This window comes from Lissotriton helveticus, chromosome 11 (genome assembly GCF_964261635.1).
Source record: "Lissotriton helveticus chromosome 11, aLisHel1.1, whole genome shotgun sequence".
Classification (NCBI taxonomy): Eukaryota; Metazoa; Chordata; class Amphibia; order Caudata; family Salamandridae; genus Lissotriton; species Lissotriton helveticus.
In genome coordinates, this window is record NC_136072.1 from 219,683,922 (window position 1) to 219,699,466 (window position 15,545).

The 15,545-nt window shown below is 46.5% G+C and overlaps 1 protein-coding gene across 1 annotated transcript in view; it reads right to left on the reverse strand.

Annotated features, from left to right (window-relative positions):
• KCNAB1 (potassium voltage-gated channel subfamily A regulatory beta subunit 1) overlaps positions 1–14,893 on the reverse strand; it is a 752,409-nt gene extending 737,516 nt beyond the window's left edge. The window contains exon 1 of the mRNA XM_078666222.1: positions 14,640–14,893. Within this exon, the coding sequence (XP_078522348.1) occupies positions 14,640–14,857 (218 nt within the window). The 5' untranslated portion in view covers positions 14,858–14,893. The remainder of the gene's footprint in view (positions 1–14,639) is intronic.
• Positions 14,894–15,545: the final 652 nt, after the last annotated feature.

The following is a 15,545-nucleotide window of genomic DNA, read 5'->3' on the forward strand; positions in this document are numbered from 1 at the left end:
GCCTTGCCTGACGTATCGCGTTTATGGCCGATTGAATCTCTTCATCCGTCAAGTCTTCGTCTAGTTCTCCCACTGCTTCAGCCGACAAAATCGGTGTTGGCACATCGCGGAGAGCCGCTGTTGCCATTTCCTCAGAGACCTCTACCGTCGGGGAGTACACTCCTTGGAAGTGATCTGCCAACGTGTCAACAATGTCTTCCGGACGCGAGTGCAATATACCATTCGCATCTCTCAATTGTAATATAGTTCTACTGCCCCCTTTTTTCTTTTCTATCCACGCCAGTAGCTTACCAGCCTTATCCCCTATGTCATACACTCGCTGGGCGGTTGCCGCCACATCTGCCATCGTCTGGCGTCTTAGGTGGCTATCATGGAGCTGCTGACGCACCTGAAGGAGATGCAGTGTGTCGTCTGAGGGGCCCGCCATGTGAGCCGTATTGGCTCTGTCGAGTTCCAGCTCGAGCTCCACTAGTTCTTCCCTTTGGGTGCGCTTATGATTCGTAATACTAGATATAGCCTGCCCTCTCAGGACCGTCTTGTATGCTTCCCACAGTATCGAGGGAGATTCAACTGAGGTCTGGTTTTCCGCGAAATAGAGTTGCGTTGCCTTTGCTAGGTGTTTGCATACCGACGGTACCCTGAGGTATCCTAGGTAGATCGGATTCACACGTCTACGAGTCTTCTCTTGACTGGATAGGGTTAAAGTCAGCGGTGAATGGTCTGAGATGACTCTCGGCCTGATACGTATCTCTTCTATTGTGAGACGACCGGTGCCCAGGGTGAAGAAGTAGTCAATTCTGGATAGGCTACCATGTGTAGCTGAGTAGTAGGTATACTGCCGCTCGGTTGGGTGGAGGTGTCTCCAAATATCAATCGGCCCCTGCGCCTCCAAGAAATTACCAAAGCGAGAGGGCCCGAGCGGCTGTGGCCGAAATGGGAACCTGTCATGCTCGTTATGAAGAACAGCTTTAAAGTCTCCCCCTATAATCAAATCGCCATCGGGTAGCTCCAGCAGGAACCTCCCCAAGTCTGGCAAGGCCACTGCATGCAACGCTGGAGGGATGTACACTGATACTATATTCAACTGGCGACCTTCCCACGGCCAATGCACGGCTGCGAATCTGCCCTGATCATCCACCTTAGTAGTCTGGACTATAAACTGTGAGGACTTACGTAGTAAGATTCCTACCCCCCGTGACCCAGAAGTGAACTCCGAATGTGCTATCATACGATATCCCCTCCTGTCTAGGGCTTGCCTGGCAGCTCCCATAAGATGCGTTTCCTGGAGAAGGACCAGTGTAGGCCCCACCCTTTTGATTCCCTGCAATACTAGTCCCCGCTTGATCTTGTCCCCCAGTCCCCTAACATTCCAAGACATGATCTGCAGTGGAGTCACCGGAGCCGTCTGATCGATCCCACTAGTCGTGGCTGCCTGTCGTGGATCTGCCATTTAGGAGTTGTGGTAGCCTATCCCAGCCACATGTGTACGGGATCTGGTGATACCAGAGGAACCCAGTTCCGTGTGGTGTAGGGTGTGTAGTCCGAGATGTGTGAGGAACGTGTGGCATACCGACGCTGCCTTTAGGTATCTTTCTACATCTATGCACCCCTCCCGCGGGAGTTGTGTGCCATGTTATGTCACTCTGAGTTACAGAACCAAAACAACACTGAAAAACAAACACAACCCTCTCCCCTCTTACCCCCCTCCCTGCCTCCCTGCCATACGGACCTTGAACTGCCCGCCCCCCCCAACTTAGCAGAGTGCTTGATCCCCTCCCCACACTTAAAGATACTTGCTCGCTGGGGTGAGGGGCTCCCCGCCGACGACTGCCTCTCTTCCTCTCTACAGAATCCCTCAGCCAGTGTCCAGGGCAGTCCATCGGGCAGTCCATTAAGTGAATATAACGTTCGGTGCGTACCGGGCCGTTACTGTTCCTCCTCAGCATCTTCTGCCTCAGTTCTTCTCACCGGCGAGCGTTCCTCCATTTCATGCCCTGATGTTTGAGAGTTCGGAGAGCTTCCGGCCCTTTGATCCTTGTGCGTCCTTTGGGATCGGCGCGGTTGACCTGCCGGCCTCCACCCATCCAGCCAGTCTCGGGCTACCTCGGGAGTATTAAAAAACCAAGTCTTGTTATCTGCCACTACACGCAGTCTGGCCGGGAACAGCATTGAGTACGGAATCTCTCGCGACCTAAGTTCCTTTTTGACATCCAAAAACGTTCTCCTGCGACGTGCAACTTCGGCTGTATAGTCCGGAAAGAAGGCCACCGTTGAGTTTTGGATTTTTATCGGCGGAGCCACTCGGGCCGTCTGCAAGATTGCGTCTCGATCTCTGAAGTTGAACAGTTTAGCCAGGATCGGTCGCGGATTAGCGCCAAGTTTCGGTCTCCCCCCTGGGACCCGATGCGCTCTCTCAACGGAAAAGAAGGTGGACAGGCCCCTGGGTTTGAGTTCGTTCTTTATCAAGTCCTCTACGTAGAGGTCCATTGCTTTTGTGCCTTCCGATTCCGGAACCCCAAGGATCCGTACATTGTTCCTCCCAGAGCGCCCTTCCTGATCGTCCAGTCTGTCCCGCAACACTTTGTTCTCCATCGACATCTTCTCCATCGCCGTTTGAAGCTCTGAGACGTCTTCTACCAGAGATTTTGTAACCACCTCCATGGAGCTCACCTTTTCGGACATTTTGTGGAAGTCCGCCCTGATGAGGGTGATCTCGGTGGAAATCGTGCCCACTGTTGCTTGGACCTGCGCCAGGGCCTGCATCACATCGTCCAGCGTCGCCTTCTTTCCGCCCGTGGTCTCCGTTGATTTACCCGCCCTCCCATCCGCCGTGGGAGAGACACTCTTGTCACAGGCGAACCTATCGATCCGGGTTTGCGTGGTGCCTCCTTTGCCACCTCTGCCTGCCATGCTGATTGTTCTGGACCACGCTGCAGACTGTACACCGTGGACCGACTGGCTAGAAAAGCGTGGGTCTTGTCGTGCGATGCTGGAGTGGCACTCTGGGATTCTGTACCACGGACAGTTCTTGTCGCACCTTAAGGCACTTGGTTTGGAAACAGGTCAATGCACCGTCAATCGGGCGTGGGGTGCCAGTATTGCACTCACTGATGCGTTAGCAGGCCGCTAATTGGTGGCCCCTGAACAGAGAGATCGTCAGCGTGAGACTAGCTTACTGTTGAGTTTACCGTCGTGCCGCCACCGTCCGGGCTCTTCCTCTCACCAAGTATATCCACGGTATGTGCGACAGGTCTTACGGTTGATGCCCGCAACTGCCAGCCCAAGGGTGCGAGGGGCGCTCACTTGTCATGTTAAGGGCCCCACGTTATTACTATCCTCGATATCTACTGCCCAGCCGAGCTTTCCAGAGCGTTCATGAGTTACTGTGTTCGTTTATGCCCTGTTTTCTCCACTCTCCCTCTGCAGCCTACTCCGTCCCGGGTCCCACCGTACTATCAGGGGCCAGCAGCGCCGTGCTTGGATACGCATCCGCAATTGCCCCGGTGAGTGCTGTTTTTTCGTGTGGCCCCGCAACTTCGGGGAGCAAGGACCCACCCGGCCTCACGCTGCACCCCGGTCCTTGGCGCGAGGCGCTACAAGCCCCTCAGGTCCAGGCGCGTGTATTGCGCTCACCGCTGTCTCACCTCGCAATGCAGGCACCAGAGTATCTCAGCCCCGGGGGTCCGTCTCGGTCGGTTTCAAACCCGAGACCCGCCTTCAGTGTTCGCCGGCCTCCGATTGTTCACGCAGGCGCCGCGGAGCTCCTTCTCGCCTCTCAGTTGCCTCCTACCAGGCTCGGAGCACTCCGGTCAGTCTTTCCGGCTGTGTCTCGGATGCCCCTCTTCCCTTCGTCCGCCGACCGGGTGCTTCCGGTCCAGGGTGGTTGAATCTTCGGCACTTCCGGTCGGGCACTTGCACAGGAAAATCCCCGGCTGCACACCTCCTTCTAGGCCGCAGTCGCCGCCAGTCAGAACTTCTTTATCCAGCGCCGGATTTCGGCTGGAGTTGCTGCCGTCTGTTCCGCCCGGTCCTGGGCCTCGGGTCCCTCTCACAGAGACCGTAATGAGCACGGAATAGTGTGCGGATATTCGGAGAGGCCGCGTCTTCAACGGAGCTTGCCCTTCAGGCTGCCACCATGTTCGGCTGCAAGCCACGCCCCCCGAATTCGCACTCTTAAAAGAGATAGAAAAACATGTGAAGTGTGTTACTATTAAGAGGAATGTAAGATCCTAAAAAAACAAAGATCATAAAAAGCAAAAGGGGTAACCCAATCTAACCATTAGGAAGTGCAAAAGTAATTAAAAAAGACATTATTACTAAGACACAAATGAAATTTCGAAGAGGAAAAGGAAAAAAGATCCAGCGTCTCAGTGAAAAAGACAGAAGCGCCACGGATAACAACATGCAAACAAGCCATATTAGCTTCAATGTATACAACCAAGCAATTACAAAGGTCAACCAGCATTACGGTGCCGTGATACACTGCTTATATCCCATTCGTTAATCTGAAAAATATGCAGGCCATTAATGGTGAAACGCTTACCCAAGCGCGATATGATTGTCTGTGAATAAGAAAGTACCTGTCAGTGAACTTCCTAATCACTATGGTGACATGTTGTGTGCTCAAAAGTAAAACTATCTTACCCTTACTTGGAACAAAAGGCGGAAATAATCAATTCATGTCGAGTCAGGAAACTCCTAGGGTTTAAATGATATGTTAACTAACATGTAACTTAATTATGATGTGAAAAAGGATACCATAACTTCAACACGACGTAATCGACTTACAGAGAAAAGATGTAGTCACTTCACCGGATGCTTTAGCTACAGCCGTAGCCGAACTTTTCTTACATCAAAGTTCTCTGAAAAATGTCAAAGAAAAACGATGCTATTTTAAATTTACCTTACTAGTGTATATAAATACTGGCACGTATGTATGAATTGCAAACCGAGTTCTCACCTTGACAAACGAACAAACCGCCGACGCCAACCTCAAACGCTAAACTGCAATAGTAGTGTGCATGTGCCCAAGTTCCCGGGTCCGTTTAAAGAGACCGTATTATTTTGACGTGTGTCACGTGATTACACCTCGGCAACCGCGGAAGAAGAAGATTTTCCAATCAACTTTATGGACATAACATGATTTCCTCACAACGGGACAAAAGGTTCCTGATGATACCCACCCTCTTCTTCCGCGGTTGCTGAAGTGTAATCACGTGACGCGCGTCAAAATAATACGGCCTCTTTAAACAGACCCGGGAACTTGGGCACATGCGCACTACTATTGCAGTTTAGCGTTTGAGGTTGGCGTCGGCGGTTTGTTCGTTTGTCAAGGTGAGAACTCGGTTTGCAACTCATACATACGTGCCAGTATTTATATACACTAGTAAGGTAAATTTAAAATAGCATCGTTTTTCTTTCACATTTTTCAGAGAACTTTGATGTAAGAAAAGTTCGGCTACGGCTGTAGCTAAAGCATCCGGTGAAGTGACTACATCTTTTCTCTGTAAGTCGATTACGTTGTGTTGAAGTTATGGTATCCTTTTCCACATCATAATTAAGTTACATGTTAGTTAACATATTGTTTAAACCCTAGGAATTTCCTGACTCGACATGAATTGATTATTTCCGCCTTTTGTTCCAAGTATGGGTAAGATAGTTTTACTTTTGAGCGCACAACATGTCACCATAGTGATTAGGAAGTTCACTGACAGATACTTTCTTATTCACAGACAATCAGATCGCGCTTGGGTAAGCGTTTCAGCATTAATGGCCTGCATATTTTTCAGATTAACGATTGGGATATAAGGAGTGTATCACGGCACCGTAATGCTGGTTGACCTTTGTAATTGCTTGGTTGTATACATTGAGGCTAATATGGCTTGTTTGCATGTTGTTATCCGTGGCGCTTCTGTCTTTTTCACTGAGACGCTGGGTCTTTTTTCCTTTTCGAAATTTCATTTGTGTCTTAGTAATAATGTCTTTTTTAATTACATTTGCACTTCCTTATGGTTAGATTGGGTAACGCTTTTTGCTTTTTATGATCTTTGTTTTTTTAGGATCTTACATTCCTCTTAATAGTAACACACTTCACATGTTTTTCTACCTCTTTTAAGAGTGTGAATTTCAATTGTATCTATATGTAACCATATATAATTGTGTTGTAGATCGCTGTGGAGGACTGCAATCTTGTTTGAGTCTTTATCGCAAGGACTCTATACTCATCCCCTGACGAAGGGTTCAGTCCAGAACCCGAAATGCAATGGAATTGTTTCTGTTTGTAAATTTACATGTATTACATTTGAATTATGATATAACTCTATCACATGTATAATTGTGATGTTGGAAGTGAATTTTGAAATCAGAGTAGATTTCATTGTTATCGACATTGATATGTTGATGAAATTGTTTTGAAATACAAAAACAATACACACAGGTATAATTGGTGATACAATTTTTGTTTCATTATTATGATACAGATTGTGGGAAACAAAATGAGACATTGATTGTCCAAAAGCTGTGCTCTATCTAGGCTGTGGTGTCCCTACAGCCCTCGTGTGTATTTTGTAACTTAAAGAGTGGGGCGTACCATCTCTTCATAAGGTAGATGCACGCACTTTTTTCAAAAATTTTTAGTATTATTATTCATAAACTAGGAAGACGTTGAAAATAAATAAGGAGTGCAGTCACACTATTCATAGCAGTGCTTAATTTGAGCCTGTGGTTTCCGGTGCTCAGCACTGGTACAGGACACATTCATTTTTGGTGGGCACAGGGAGATTAAGTGATTCGCACAGAATAACAGGATGTTGAGCCAATGCCGAGACTTGAACCTGGTTCCCCAGCTCTGAAGTCGACAGCTCTGACCCTTATGCCACAACTCCACCCCACTTGTAGGGTTATTGGTTCTGTGTTAGGCAGCACCAACAGGAGAAATGGGCTGGTGGAAGATGCCTCCTGACAAATTAACCACTGTACGGTAGTCTGTGGAACTCCGTGTAACAAAATAGCTGTCTACAGGCTTTAGCACAGCGTAATAATTATCCATCTATAAAAGCCTAGTGTCTTTAATGCAAGCTTTTAACATTCATCACGCATACAATTCTAGAAAGGTAGATATGTTGAAAAATACAGCTTGCACAACAATTAACAGCCACTCTCAAGGAGGCCTAACAAGAATTATCACAGTAAAACCCCCTAGGGTTGTCAGAGTGAGTGCCAACGCCAAAATGCCTACTTCAGTAATATGCGTGATTACATTCAACAAAGTACCAGCCTATATAGCAAAGCGATAACAACCAAATGTTAAACGCTAGCTTGCTTTAACATATGCTTTTCACAACTCATAAGATAGATATATTGCCTTTTTCATAATGTTTATAAAGAAGCAGATGTTATGTTATGTTATGTTATTTAATCTTTTGTATAGCGCACGGCGACTCAAAAAGAGTATCCCGGCGCTTTTTGGTAAAGGAGTGCTGCATCATAATAACATAACACGTTTAAAAGGGGACAGAACAGTGAAGACCTAAAAAGCAGACCAAATAACGTCTACTGAGTAAAAAGCCACGTCTTAAGATCCTTTCTAAAAGCCAGTAAGCTGGTTGCTCCCCGCAGCGAAAGCGGCAAGGAGTTCCACAGCTGTGGTGCAAGTAAACCGAAGGAGCGGCCACCCGAGCGGGCTTTCTTCACTCGCGGGACAACCGCCAGGAGCAGAGACTCAGACCTCAAGGAGCGAGTTGGCTGATAAAAAGTCATTCTCTTTTGCAGATATTTTGCTCCCATCGCGTGAAGGGCCTTGTAAGCCAAGGTCAGAGCCTTAAAGGCAATCCGTTTCCGTACTGGAAGCCAGTGCAATGTCTTCAACAGCTACGTTGCACTAGCCCGCCTATTTAAGCCAAAAATAGCTCTTGCCGCCGCATTCTGTACCACTTGGAGCCGCTGCAACAGGTATTCTGGTAGGCCCAAGTAGAGAATGTTGGAGTAATCCAACCTGGACCCAATCAGAGCCTGTACCGTCAGCCTCCTGTGCTCCTCGGACAACAGGGGGAGAAACCTCCGCAGCATCCTGAGGAGGCCGAAACAGGTGCCTGACACCCCCAAAATCTGAGATTTTAAAGAAAGCCCATTGTCCATCTTGACCCCCAAGTTCTTGGCCGTCTTGGAGGAGCAAGTCGGAGGAAACATGTCAATGGGCCACCAGTCCTGCCAATTGGGCTCGGTATCACACCCAAAAAAGAGTACCTCAGATTTCTCGGAATTGCACTTGAGGCTGTTTAGTTAGATAAGATTCATGACATCAGACATAACATTTCCAGTGCACTAAACAGGCATATATAGCTTATTGCCATAACCAACTCAGGCCTAAACTACACGTAAGCTTTTCACAGAGCCACTGGAATTATGGGACTCAGAGGCATTTTCTGCATAATTATGGATTTGTCTCATTTGCCACAAAATCCGCCATCTGCTGCATAATCTGCACATTTTAACAAAATAATTTTTTTCTACCTCAAACTGATCAAAAATTACTAAAATTGCAGCGACCTGTGTTGCTGCGAAGTTGAGGGCCTTATGCAAAGAATGGCTGGTCTTCTTTCACTTGCTCATTGACGTAGTTGGATGATAAACTGGTACTAATGAGGTGAAACCTTTGTCCAGTATTAACATACGAAAAATCACTAAAAATATGAAGTAATACTATTATAAAATGTGTCAGATTAGGTGGTATAATTTGGAATCTCTTGCTGAATAATTTAATCTATGATGCTGCATAATTTGGTCCTCCCCTGTCGCGTAATTCCAGGGGCCCTGGCTTTTCCACAAGGCAACCAGCAGATACACAGTTAAAATTAGAAAAGTATACAAAATTACAGTAGACTAAGCAAAACTCTATCTTTCTAACAAAAGCCAAACAGGGACTCTAACAAACCTTTTAAATCCACGGTTTCTCACAATGCGTGACCAACACCAAAACCATTGCCCACTACAGTAATCTGTAGATCCCATACAACAAAATACCTTTCTCTAGGCTTTAATCTACATTAATAACAATCCACCCTTGAATGCCTATCGGCTTTAACATATGCTTTTCACAATAAATACATCAGGCCTAGTGCCTTAACATAACATTTCACAGTAAACAGCTCAGCCCTATAGCCGTGAACAACCAACTCAGTCCTGCTGTACAGAGTATAAACTTTGCCGCAAGCAAAAAAGTGCAATTTGATCAGTCTTTTTAGTGGACTCCCACAAATTCGGCCAAATCCAATCCTATACTCAGGGAAACAAGCATGTGGATCGAGGCTAAGTACCTTTCTCACTAGGAAGCTGGAAGCTCCTCTTTTGTTGTTAATCACATAAGGTCATTCTCCTGTTGCACTGTCAAACCAAACCTAAAAATCCTTTATGATTAATGTAGCCCTGGTCTCTCAAACACTAACCTCTACTCTGAAGTTTAAAGCAGGGCCGGACTGAGAACCAAAACCGGCCCTGTCAAATTGCTCGGCGGCCCCGTGGGGGTGCCGCCGAGTTCTTTGCCGGGGTCTGTTTTTCGGCCGATTTTGTTACAGGGCCGATTTTGCAGCTATGCCGCAAAAACGGCCCTGTAACAAAACCGGCCCCCAGGGCCCAAAACCGGCCCCCACCCTTGCGGAGCACCGGGGGATTGCCTGGTGCCCGCAACGGCCAGTCCAGGCCTGGTTTAAAGTTACTGTCTGACCTTCTCCCGGTGTTGCTGCTGTCAAAGATAAACAAAAACAGTAAATGATCTATTAATCTAATACACTGCAGTAGCATTACAGTGCTGTGTGTGTTACCCTGAAAGTTCAAGCTCAGGCAGCTTGCTCTGGCTGGCCCCGTAAGCTGAAAAATAAACCCAATAATCACAGCTGTGTGGACGGCAAGCACTTTTTTGTGGAAGAACACAATTTCTCCTCTATCAAAACATGTACTTCTGACTGCCAGCATGTGGAAGGTGTCAAAGCTTCTCCCCTGGGGGTGCATCTTAAAGCCCTTTTAAGTATGATCACAGGATATCTGGAGACAGCTGCGCTCCTAAATAAGATCTTACCAGAAACCTGTGACAGAGCGAAGAAGTGGGGGTCGAGGGCTGGAGCTACAGTGATGAAAAGGGGAAATGAGTAGTGATGGTAACTGGAAGAAAGGAGAGAGACAGGTGTAAACAGAAAGCGAGGGAGAGAGAGAATAGAAACAAAGTAGAGGAAAAAGAAAAAGGCAGGGAAGAAGAAAAAAAATGGAAGGTAGAAAAAGTGAAAAGCCTGGAAAGAAACCCACTAGTTTCACTCACTTGTACCTTAGAGGTATGGCCAAAGTAGGAGGAATTTTAATTTTCTGTCTGCAGTGAATTGTGATAAAGTTTTAAAATGTTACCAACATTTTCAGCACATCGGTTTGTCGGACCACATACCAGCTTTTTAGATCCAGAAAGTAATCACCAGTGCAAACTATTCATTTCCAAATTACATTAGCGAGGGCTATTGGGTGTATTTTTGCACCCGATTATGACCCGGGTAGTAGGAGCAGGGGACTAACAGGATAAAATAGATTTTGCACATGTTTTGCTTGCGTTATCGTGACTCCTGCAAGAGCGTTTCACAATATTACAATCATATTGAAAACTGCTAACAAAAGTGCACTGTAGTAAAGCACTGAATCTGGGCCTTACTTACCCTATAAATGTATAGGGGTGGGATGATGGAGGATGAGACTAAAATGTTACTTAAATGACAGCTGATGGAAAGTGTCAACTGTACCATTTAGCACACGCTAAATAAGCTATATAAGCTGAATATATGACGTTACAACGCAAACAATTACAATGCATGCCTTTACAATGCGGGTTTTACATTGCAGCTACCTTTACAAAGCATGATTTTACAACACGCCATTACAATGCATTTTTAGAAACTACCTTTACAACGCATTCCATTACAACGTATTCCATTACAATGCATACCATTACAACGCATAATACTTTTAGGGTAACAGTGGGGTAAGTGTTGGATAGTGTAGGGGTAAACATTACTATTCCCACTCCAGTGAATGCAACTGTAGGGTAAGTGTTGTATAGTATTGGGGTAAAAATTACTATTTCCATGTACCACCAAACCCATGCCCAACCTAAAACTTTTAAAAACTCCATTACTTACTTTACAATGTGTTGTAATGGCATGTGTTGTAATGGTATGCGTTTTAATGGAATGCATTGTACTAACATGCTTTGTAATGTCTGCGTTGTAATGTAAATGCAGTTGCGTTGTAACAGCCGCGTTGTAAAGGTAGTGCGTTGTAATGACTGCGTTGTAATGGTTGTTTCCCATATAAGCTATATCAGCACTTGTGATGTCCCAGTAAATGCATTACAGCACGTCTGAACAATGCTGAGGCGTAACGCAGGCCACTGCAGCCCCTATGGTACAGGGTATTCCCAACACACCAGGCGGCCCCCCAATCTGTCAGGGGCCACCCATTCAGTCCAAAGTCAATGAATATCTGTGAGATATTTGAAATTCATGGACCTCATCACATTTTGTCGCAGGGCCCTATTATTTTGTGCTATGCTCCTTGCCTAATGGTACTAGGCCAGCAAACACAGTGAAGCAAGGCTCGTAAGTACTTCAGGCCTGGCTTCCAAAAGACCATGATTTGCAGAAAAGTATAATTTTGGACAGAGACTTGCACCTCCAATTCAATATACTTTTACACTTCTTTCAATTGCACAACCTTTCTAAAAGTTCTTAATTTGAGCCAGTGGTTTCTGGTGCTCGGCACCGGCACTTCATTGTCAACACCGGCACTTGTTTCAGGCTGCCACATGGTGGCACTGTCCATCCAATTTGGAGATGAGCAAAACAACAGTTGTTTAATAATTCAATATACATAAAAAAATGATAAATATCTACTGCCCAAACAATTCTTATAGCTTTGGGGTCCTGGAATAGTCTGAATTGTCACAAGTGTAGGATTGTGTTGATTTTTAGCTGTGTTTGTAGTGCCACTGGCAGTGTTTGGCAGGGGCAATATGTGGTGCAAGCTGCAGTGGCCTCCTGACAAGAGCCCTGGAACTTATTTTTGTTACAAATTAAGCACTGCTTTCTGGTTACAGGTTTCCAGTAGTACTGGGAAAGTGAACTGACTTTTTCAGATATGGGCATTTTCCCAATAGAGACATCTACACACAGCACAATTCCGCATTGGGGAATGCCATTGTTGATGTTGTGTAAGTGTACATTTTTGCTCCACAGTGCAATCATGATTCCCAATGGAGGAACGATTTTCCCTGCACACCCAGTAAGCTTGAGAGTGTTTCAGTTCTCTTTCTGCCCTAGAAATTAATTGACTTCAGCCTTAAGCAATCAAATCTCTATGGTATGGGGGGGGGGTAGTTTAAGAATACTCACAAAATGTTTATGAGAGTTCACAGTCTCACAAGTCTCATCATGCTTTGCAATTACTAGGCCTGGGCAAAATGTTAAAAACACTAATCGTAATTTGTATAATTTCTGGAACTTTGTGTTACGCTTGTTACACGAAAATACCCCAACTCACACCATTAAGCGGCTTTGCACAACTACCCACTTTGTATGGTAAAAATGCACTTTGAATGCACCACTTGCAACAGAAATTACTGCGAAAAAACATGCAAACAACAGAACACAAACAGCTGTTGTTCGCAGTGTTTCTGCTTTTTTTGTGCTACTTTTTTGTAGCAGGAATGTATCTGCATCAAAAATTGACAAGAGGGCGCCTTTGTTTCTGAAATATAGTGCAAAATAATGGATTGCCCTTTCACATAATAACGTGTCCTTTCACGCAATTTGCAGAAATTACACATTTTTAAGCCAAGTAAATGACAAGAATTTCACACAATCTAATAACGCCTCTGAAGCAGGACACAGTCATGCATTATTATGTAAGTATGTGGTATTTGTAGAGCTTGAACCTTGTCGAAAGGCTGTAGGCCACTGTTAAGGGCAAAGACCAGCATACAATCAATGAGTGATAGGAGACGTAGCTGGGACCTGGGAGCAGAAGTTAAGTTAGTAATTATGTGGTACTTATATATTGCAAACATATAGCATACTATTACGCAGGAATTAAAGGGCAGCCTGGCAAGTAGACTTTTGTGAGTACCTAACAGGCATATAGCACAGCCATTTTTAGCTATATTACACGGCCACTGGAATTCTGAGATTCTGCGACTGCTGCAAATTTCGCATAATTCTGGATTTACCGCATTTGCCACACAATTCATGATTTACTGTATAATCTGCAGATTTTAACTAAAATAATTGTTCCTGCTCAAATGGATCAAAAGTTACAGAAAATATGGCAACTCCTGTGCACTGAAAGACTGTTTTGCAAAGTTTGACTGGTCATCTTTCAGTTGTGAATCACTCTATTTGGGTGTTAAATTGGTACTATTTAAGGTTAAACATTTTCTTGGACACTGTTATCAGGTGTAAAAATAATAAAATAATAAAGTAGTACTAGAACAAAATGTGCTGCATTATGTAGCATAATTTGCCTTTCCTTGCCGCATAATTTAGTCAACACTGCCACATAATTTGGTCCTCTTCTGTGCATAATTCCAGTGCCCCTGGCTATATAAGTGTTTCTAGGCCAAAATCCCCTTGTCAATTTGGTCCTGCTTTTTTCCTTCATGAATCACTCTGTAGCATGAGTTATACTTATTATTTTTGTTTGCTTAAAGGTGCCAGTGTGAGGCTGATTAAATGGGGCGCTGTTCCATTAGTCGTGTTGAAGCATGACACATAACCACGCATAATGTCTTTTACAAAGAAAGTAGTAGGGCTGATTAGCAGTGGTTCTGCCCTATTAAACACAGAGAACTCCTGCCAGGCAGTTCTACTGTAGCCCCATGCCATCCATTTTAATGATAGCAAGGTGTGCCTGAATCTATACGTTTGGTTTGGTTGGTGCTGTACAAATACCACATGCATACAGAACACCTCTGGCTGATTAAAAACTGGGAAATACCAGTGTGGAACGTCTTGGCGCTACCTAAGAATGAATGAATGAACAAATGAATGGGGTGCCTCCGCGAATTATATTTCCCATGCCCTGCCTCGCTCGATGGAGTGTACACATCTATACGTTTGGTTTGGTTGGTGCTGTACAAATACCACATGCATACAGAACACCTCTGGCTGATTAAAAACTGGGAAATGCCAGTGTGGAACGTCTTGGCGCTACCTAAGAATGAATGAACGAATGAATGGAGTGCCTCTGCGAATTATATTTCCCACGCCCTGCCTCGCTTGAAGGAGTGTACACATAATTTTAAAAAGTTGAAATTTGTTTTTTTCTAAATAAAGTGGCTTAGTAAGGGTGTGAGATAAAGCAGCTACCTGAAATGACGGCTCCACCTGCAAGTTGCAGAAGTATTCTGATTGGGTAATTCATGCATTCATCTATAAATGTGTCCATTCAGAAGCCCATAACCCTGATACTGTGTCTCCAAACTTTCCCAACAGAGGCAACAACTTCTATAGGATTTCCCTCACCCCACGTGCATTTCACCTGTACCAAGCGCTATGTCGTGAAGTAACGCGCCGGAGCTAGCGGTGTGAACGAAGCAGCAGCGAGTCCCCTACCTATATTTCATGCCAGTCTGCTTGGCTGTGGACTCCTTCAGCGAGATGTGGTGCTGGGGCGTGAAGGTGCCCAGGCTGCGCGCGATGATGGCCACGGTGCGGAACCGGGCGCGCGCCGCGTTCACCACGTTGGAGCCGCCGGAGTTCTGCTTGCTGTGCCGCTCGTCCCCATTGCGGCCTTTCAAGTTGTGCTCCGTGCAGGCGATGGACACTTGCATGGCTCCGCGGCCGGCCCGGGGCTCGCGGCCCGGGTGTCACGGCGGGTGACGGCGAGACCGGCAGCCTCTCCGCGGTCCAGGCAGGCGCGTGCTGAGTGAGCTCCGCGGGGCTCGCGCGCTCGGCTGGCTTTATCCCGGGGCTCTAGGGTGCGCGCGGCCACTCCACCTGCGGCCCGCGGAGTCTTGCGCAGGACGGCGCTCAGTCAGCGCTGCTGTGCTCCGCGGGGCTCGCGCGCTCGGCTGCTTTACCCCAGAGCTTTAGGGTGCGCGCGGACACTCTACCTGCGGCGTCTCGTGCAGGACGGCGCTCAGCTCCTGGGATCCAACTAAACGGATTACAGCAGTCAACTTGGGAAAGAGAGCGGATTAGAGAGTGTTTGCGAATCTTCTGAATGTGACTGATGCTCGGGGGGAGGGGGTCCAGGCAGTCAGGCGCACTGAAGCTGCCACTTCATGATTAACCCCTCCCGGGAGCCGTGCCCCGTCTGGCTGGCCTCTCGACCGGCGCTGCTTCTAAATCGATGCTGCGAGATGCGCCTCCAACAGTCCGCGGACCGAGAAATGCTGAGCAGGTAAAATTAGGAGCCGCGGTGCCATCTCATCACGGGCGCATCCCTCCCGGAGGATGGAGTGGGCGCTCCGTCACAGTCCGCGAGAGCCCACGCGAGACCGCGGGATGCGCTGCACC